Source organism: Oratosquilla oratoria, chromosome 29, assembly GCF_046742065.1.
Source record: "Oratosquilla oratoria isolate Oo_2021 chromosome 29, ASM4674206v1, whole genome shotgun sequence".
NCBI lineage: Eukaryota > Metazoa > Arthropoda > Malacostraca > Stomatopoda > Squillidae > Oratosquilla > Oratosquilla oratoria.
This window is the reverse complement of record NC_134805.1, coordinates 6,523,832-6,531,331: the sequence shown is the minus strand read 5'-3', so window position 1 is coordinate 6,531,331 and position 7,500 is coordinate 6,523,832. Positions and strand designations below refer to the sequence as shown.

At 41.2% G+C, this 7,500-nt stretch overlaps 1 protein-coding gene across 1 annotated transcript in view; it reads left to right on the top strand.

Moving 5' to 3' along the window:
- Positions 1–7,500, top strand: part of LOC143040805 (uncharacterized) — a 35,028-nt gene that overhangs the window by 27,095 nt on the left and 433 nt on the right. The window contains exons 2-3 of the mRNA XM_076212240.1: positions 5,220–5,386; positions 6,056–6,226. Of these exons, the coding sequence (XP_076068355.1) occupies positions 5,302–5,386; positions 6,056–6,226 (256 nt within the window). The 5' untranslated portion in view covers positions 5,220–5,301. The remainder of the gene's footprint in view (positions 1–5,219; positions 5,387–6,055; positions 6,227–7,500) is intronic.

Genomic DNA, 7,500 nt, shown 5'->3' with positions numbered 1-7,500 from the left:
ATCATATCTTGCAAGTCTTCTGCTCTTTCTGAAATAAGAATAATGTCATCCGCAAATCTTAGGTGGTTCAAATCTTCGCCATTAATCTTTAAACCTTTCTTTTCCCAACTCAATCTTCTGAAAATATCTTCCAAGCAAGCTGTAAATAGTTTAGGAGTAATTTGATCACCTTGCCGTACTCCTTTCTCGATCTTGATCTTTTCTGTATCTTTGTGTAGTCGAGTTATAGCGGTACCTTTCGCATAAATCTTTTCTAAAACTCTTACGATCTGTTCGCTTGTACCCTGCTTGTGTAGCGAATTAGTATTCCTATATGTTCTACCGAGTAAAAGGCCTCGTAATCTACAAAAGCTAAACACAGAGGTTATTGTATTCTGTCGTTTTCTTGATTAGTTGGTTTATCGCCTGCAAATGGTATATATATATGTATATATATATATATATATATATATATATATACATATATATATATATATAACCGGTGGCTGTCATTGGCAGAGTCGAGGATCATAGTATAATCGACTAAGATCTGCTTGGACAATTAGGTGTTATGTATTTCTGTAAAATGTATCTTTGGAACTGTTCTGTAAATGAGAAGTGAGGAGCCGAGAAAGAAGTTGTCGTCATTCCTGTATAAGGAAGAAGGACATATCTTACAGTCCTCGTGCGGGTAGATAAATTCATAGACGAGTTTACTTTTGAGGGTGTTATGGGCACGGAAAGGGTTATTCATTAAGATCGGGTTGGAGGTATTGAGGTTTTTATATATAAAAAACGGAGCCCCAGCTTGTCCTCAGGGTGTGTAGGGGGGGGGGTCCTACGTTTAATTATTTCCTTAAAAACTCTTGCATCGGTGCGGTACGTTGTACTCATAAAAGATCTATAATGCAAAGGGATCGAAGGGCGTTTCTATGAGCGTTGGTTGTCACTACTCAAATGTGTGTCCATTTTTGGTTGATGATAGACTGGACGTCCTTTTTAGAAAAGCCGTTGTTCACTAGGACTTGTTGTAGGTGTTGAAAATCTTGGTGAAGGAGGGGGCATATAGAACAATGAGTGAAGGCTCTCAGAACAACTGAATTCCTTGGCTTGGTGTAGATATGCGTCGACGTTTAATTTGTTTACTTGCCTCCTTTTTCCTCCGTGAATTTTGGCTTGTAGTTATAGTAGCTTTGTTCTTCCAACTCTGAGATAACTGCTAATTTCAGTTACCCAGATTAATGAACAAAGAAGCATAAAGAAAAAAACGCGGCAGTGCACTCAACAAAACAACAGTGTCCGTTTGTTACAAAACGAGTAATCTAGAGATCAAATCACGAACTAAACCGACGTGGACTATGTCCTCTCGGGTGAGGGAGGATTCAGAGGGATGGATATTAGGGAGTCATGTGTTATCTTTTAGTTTGTTGATGAAGCATTAAGCAATATGATTATGGATTGCTTCTGGAGGATGGTGTCTGGTAGTTGTGGAGGAAGAGTATATGTGATGCTGGAGCTGTTTTATTTTTTTTTTTTAGGTTTGGATATTATGATTATTTTGCCATGCTTCAAAATGATGTTATTGTTGTTGTCATTCCCTAGACTGTCTGTCCGAGCAGTCCCGTCTCCCCAAGGAATGCCATGGCCGGAACGGGGTTTTCCCACAAATCCTTTATAGAGTGTATGTTGTGTTGTTTGCATGCGTGATTGTGTATAATGCAGTCTTCCATTATGTGTTGAACAGTATGGGGCGAAGTGTTACATCCTGGGCAGTTGTCCACAATGCTATCACCCAGACTCTTCTGGTAGCTTAGAAGGGCTTGGTGGTGGCCGCACCGCAGTCTGGCCGAGTGGACTCTGTCCTTTCGTGGGAGAGAGGATTCAGAGGGGTGGATATCAGGGGGTCTGGCATGTAGCAATGTGTTGTCTTTTAGTGTGCTAATGGAGCAGTGAGTGATGTGATTATGAATATGTTTCTGGAGTCTGGTATTTGGTGGTTGTGGAGGAAGAGAAGAAAGTATTTGTGTGTGATATAGGTATTTGGGTGTTTTTTATGTTTCTTGTTTTGTTCTGCTAAGTAGTGTAGTGGGTGTGCTGTGTTTGTGGAGGCTGCAGCAAGTGTTTGTGTGTCTCTCATGTCAAGGTGATCCTTGACTTTGAGGACTTTTTTTCATAGTGTAGATAATCTGTAGGTGTTGTATTTGTGCAGCCTGTAATTGTTTTAAGGTCTTTGTTTTGTATGGTCTCAAGGGCGTTGAGTTGTGTCTCACTGAGATTAGGTACCAATGCAGGACTCGCATAATTCATCACTGAGCGTATGAATTGTTTGTATATTGTAGTATTAGTTTCTTTGTCGTGGTGCGGCAGCGTCTTTGTCGTAGGACCATCGCCCAACCCCAAGAGTTGGGGGCTAAACTGCAGCAAGCATCCCTGGACACCGGCTCTACGCAGGTGGCACCTATCCCCAGGAGGGGCTTTGGTCGCCTGGGCGAGTACCACAATCCTGCTTCCAAATGTTGGGTATGGTGCCGTGTGAATGGCTGTAGTTTGCTATGTTGGTGAGTGTATGTATGCCGTGTATTCTGAGGTGTTTTAGGTGAATGATACTTATCTTGTCCGGACCACAAGCGGATGAGTGATTGAGGTTATGCTTCATCTGGTTGTCTATGAAGGGTACGTAGTCTGGGTCTGTGGGGAAGTCTTTATTACGTCGGATGATGCGTCGATCGCTAGTGTGAGGGATGAGATGGATTATCTGCGTGGTGATTTATGAGAGTGTTTGGCTATTGTCCGCTTGAGGGCGGACTGTTGTTGCGTTGATTGGTGTGTGAGAGTGTACTGTGTTACTGATGGATAGTGTAATGCTGTTGAGTATCTTGTACTGTTTTTTTCATTATTATGTTGACAAATGCTTTCCAGTTTAGTGTTTTTTGTTCATGTATTATACTGTTTATCTCAGTATTAAGTACTTTTATTTGGTCTGTTATGTTCTGAGTGATAGGTATAGGGGTGGCGTGTTTTAGTTTGTTACAGTGTCTGATGAGGCCTCGAATCACTGGTTTGAAATTTGTGTTGTGTGATTTTCTGTTGTCTGCGGATGTATCTCTTAGCTGCGTTTTGCACGGTTGTGTTGAAGGTGTGCACAACAGTGTCTATGTTGTGATTGGTGTACTGCTCAGGGCCCCGAAGTGCTGTTCTGTCTCTTCAGTGAAAGTTCCCCAGTTTGCTCTTTTGTAATTGGTGTATGTGTATGTCGCCAACTAGGGTGTATCGTGTGTTGGTGATGATATGAAGATGAACGAATCCGAGGGCTATGGCCATCTTTCAAGAAGATGTTGGGTTTAAACAGGGGAGACAGGTGATGTCAGGAGAGGAGTGGGTGTAGAGGGCTTGATGGAGGATATGTGTATGATTATGGGTCTTGTTCATGATGGATAGTCAGTCGAGCTTGTTCTGTAGATCAAACCCTCTGTCCGTGTCGGGGTTGCTGACTTACCAGGCCGACATCTTGGCGTTGAAGTCTCCACACAGGATAAGATTGGGAACAATGGTGAGTTGGTTGAAGTTAAGCCTGAGGGTTTTGGGGATTGCGGGGGATGATCGGAGGGGAACGGGATGGACATGTTAACTATTGTGATTGTGGATTTATTACCTGTTCGGATTTGGATTGATTAGGTTTTGGTGGTGCTGTCGGTGGGAGGGATGAGGGATTTGGTGGTGGTACTGGTGTCCACAAAACAGGTGGATTGGTGGACAAGGGTGACGAGTCCACCGTCGGTCCAGTTTTGTCTGATGGTGGTGAAATTATCAAATGAGGGTGTTTTTCGTTAGTGTCGGAGTTTTATTTCTTGTATGATGACAACGCGTATGTTTTGTTGTTTGAGAAAGTGTTCGGGTTTATGTTTTTTCGTGCTGATGCCATCAATGTTATATTATATGATGTTGATGTTTCGTGTTCTGTACGTGTTGGAGGTTGCTGCGATGGGTTGGGTAGGGTTAGGATCAGGTTTGGTAGGAGGAGGGGGAGTGGATTGGGGAGGGTAAGGGGGGAGAGGGGAGGGCAAGGGTAGAGGTGTGGGGGAGGATGCAGGCTGAAGGTGGGGAGGTGAGAATGAGGTCATCAGTAATCATGAGGTATGGGTCCAGGTGTGTGTGTAGTGTTTTATGTCGGCAAGTGTTGTGTAAGAGCAGTAATACCAGCTACAAGTGGGACGGTCGTTACTGGTGCTGGTCGTGTACTGGATGTGGTTTCCAAACACGGGAAGAATGTAATTGAAAATAGGCGAAATGATGGTGTTTTGGGTAGCAGAAGTGAAACAAAAGTAGAGGTACCCAAAGTGTGGCAGAAAGAAGAAAAAGGTTAGTATAGGATGTCCTCTTGTTCTTCAAATCATTATACTGGTCGTATACTGGATGTGGTTTCCAAACACGGGAAGAATGTAATTGAAAATAGGCGAAATGATGGTATTTTGGGTAGCAGAAGTGAAACAAAAGTAGAGGTACCCAAAGTGTGACAAAAAGAAGAAATAGGTTGGTACAGGATGTCCTCTTGTTCTTCAAATCGTTATACTGGTCGTGTACTAGATGTGTTTTCCAAACACATGAAGAATGTAATTGAAAATAGGCGAAATGATGGTGTTTTGGGTAGCAGAAGTGAAACAAAAGTAGAGGTACCGAAAGTGTGACAAAAAGAAAGGAAAGGGTTGGTACAGGATGTCCTCTTGTTCTTCAAACCGTTGTAAGACACATCGAGATAGAACCACACGGAGCTCACTCTCACACCCTACCGTTGGCAAACATCACACAGATCACATGCACATTGTTGACCTCCCTAAAACGCCTATGTGTTATGTGCGTACAGCCTTGTAACACTCACCTTGTAATCAGTTGACGTAACTTGAGATAACGAAACAGCCTCCCATAGAACTATTTCCCATCGTTAGCACATCGTTTGTGTCCATGTTCAGATTTTGAACAGCTGTGCACAATAGGAAGAGCTACCTGATCAGAACTTAATACTTACACACAAAAAAAAGTTGCTCGACATATTTGGAACTTATTGTATCTAGTGAGTCTGTAGTAGTGATTTCCATTTGACTTCTCACTGTCTATTCTCATCGGTACACTTCCCGAATCTATGCCCTGCTACACTTCAATTTAAAACATACATCTACTTTAGATTAAAAGAAATAAAAACAAGAAAACGTAGAGTGTGTTTTACAAGTCCCGGATTTTTTCAGGTTGTCTCCGTATTTTACGGACCTCCAATACCCGTTGCCCCTTTCACTTTTCACGGCGGCGGGGAGGCATCTACACGGCACTATGATCTCAACTTTGCATCAGAGCGAGAGGGAGCACCTACGGAGTCCCAACAGCATGAATTATGCTACTATCAACGCTGGCTATGGTAAGAATTATGAACAAAAACAAGGCACTATGGTCTCATCTTTGCATCAGAGTGGGAGGGAGCAGCTAAGGAGTCCCAACGGCATGAATTATGTTACTATCAACGCTGGCACTGGTAAGAATTATGAACAAAAACAAGGCACTATGGTCTCAACTTTGCATCAGAGTGGGAGGGAGCACTATCAACGCTGGCAATGGTAAGACTTATGAACAAAAGATGTTTGCGTTTATAATGTCTGTTCATGGTACTTAAACCATGCACTGTATTTTATTGGTGCTAACCAGCGTTTCTATTTTTGGAGATAATATCGCGCCAAAGAGGCGGATTAGTGGGAGATTTAGGAAGGTAAATAGGAGAGTTAGTAGGAATTAAAAGTGACCAGCCTTCTTTTTTTGAGTGGAGACTAGTCTCCAATTATAAAAGAGTGGTGTGTGACTCTGATGCATAAAGGTGTAACTAAAGCTCCCAATGTCTTAAAGGTAATGCAATCGATGCCTCATGTGGGATAAGCACCATGCAATACACACGTACTTTCTTTGTTGAATCTTAAGAGTGAAAACAAGACTCAATTTTGCATAAGAACCCTCCAACTTGTGTGAAAAAAATCCTGGTCACGTATTCTAACTTGAACTCTTCCTCCCCTCATTACTCTTGTGATGTTTCTTCAAGATACGATCAGAAGCCTTGATGGCATACGAAGGGACGAAGGCTTCGGCGCGTCCTTCGAAGGAAACCAAGAGGCGAAGGACCCTGAAAAACCTGAGGAAGAAGAAACCAAAGTCTTCAAGAGCCGCTTCTGGATTCTGGCGCTCTTCTCTTTCCTGTCCCTCTTCCATGAAAGTATCTCGAGCGTTTTTTTTTTTTATTTTATTTGTATCACTGTTGTTGTTGTTATCATTATTATTACCATTATCATTATTACTATTATTATCATTATCCGTCGTCTCCGAGGAATCATTCCATCATTTGAAGGCAGTTCCTTGAGGGTTGGAAGCCGTACCGAGCCACCACAGACTTGCAAGGCCTATCATGGCTGCACCAAAGCTCCTTTAGCTGATTGTAAAAGATGTCTACCGACCATACAAAGAACAGATACTGTGTGGGCTCACACGTTGTTGAACTATTGTAGAGACACAATGGTAATGATAACCTTGACTTAATTTTTTACGAGTCCGTTGTTTCACTTGTAATTACGTTATCATAGCTACTACTCTCTACGTATTGCTATCTCTCTCTCTCTCTCTCTCTCTCTCTCTCTCTGTGTGTGTGTGTGTGTGTGTGTGTGTGTGTGTTTGTCTCCATCTCTTTGAATCAATTCCACGTTACGAGATAACTAAATCAAAGCCAGGACAGGAGTTTACCTGGGTGTAATGAATATCCATACATATCATACAAAAATTTCACTGTCGGAGTGAAAGGCGAGGAGGAAAAAATCTATATGTTTCGGCTGCCAGCTGCAACCCTCGTCAGTACAGTTCTTACTAAACTACTTAAGCTATATATACCCCTCTGTCATCGGGATGGGTGGGTTGGAAAAGTACCCAAACGGTTTAAGTAATTTATGTAAGAATTGTACTCTATTGACGTAGGCTGCAGTTGGCAGCCTAAATATATAGTTATTTCGTTTTCTTTTCTTTTAATTTTTCTTTCACTCCGACAACTGGTTTACCAATAGAGTGGTTCATAAATGAAATAGATTTAATAACCATGTAGTTAGCGCTGAAACAATCAATTGTTTTAAGAGAAGGTTAGATAACTTTATGGATGGGGATGATAGGTGGTAATGGACATGGAACTGCCTAGTGTAGGTCTTATGATCTCTTGTAGTCTTTTTTATTCTAATATCCTTATACATTAATACACAAATATATATGTTTATATATATATATGTATATATATATATATATTTATATATATATATGTATATATATACATATATATAAACATATATGTATAGTTATTTTTATATTTTATGTATTTTTCTTTTGTTTTGTGTGTGTTTGAAATTGAAAAAAGACTCCTTTTTTGTCGACAAGAAAGCTTCTCTGTCGTCATGTCGCAAAAAAAAAAAAAAAAAAAAAAATCTTAGGTCAACATTGTTGGTGACAAGAAAC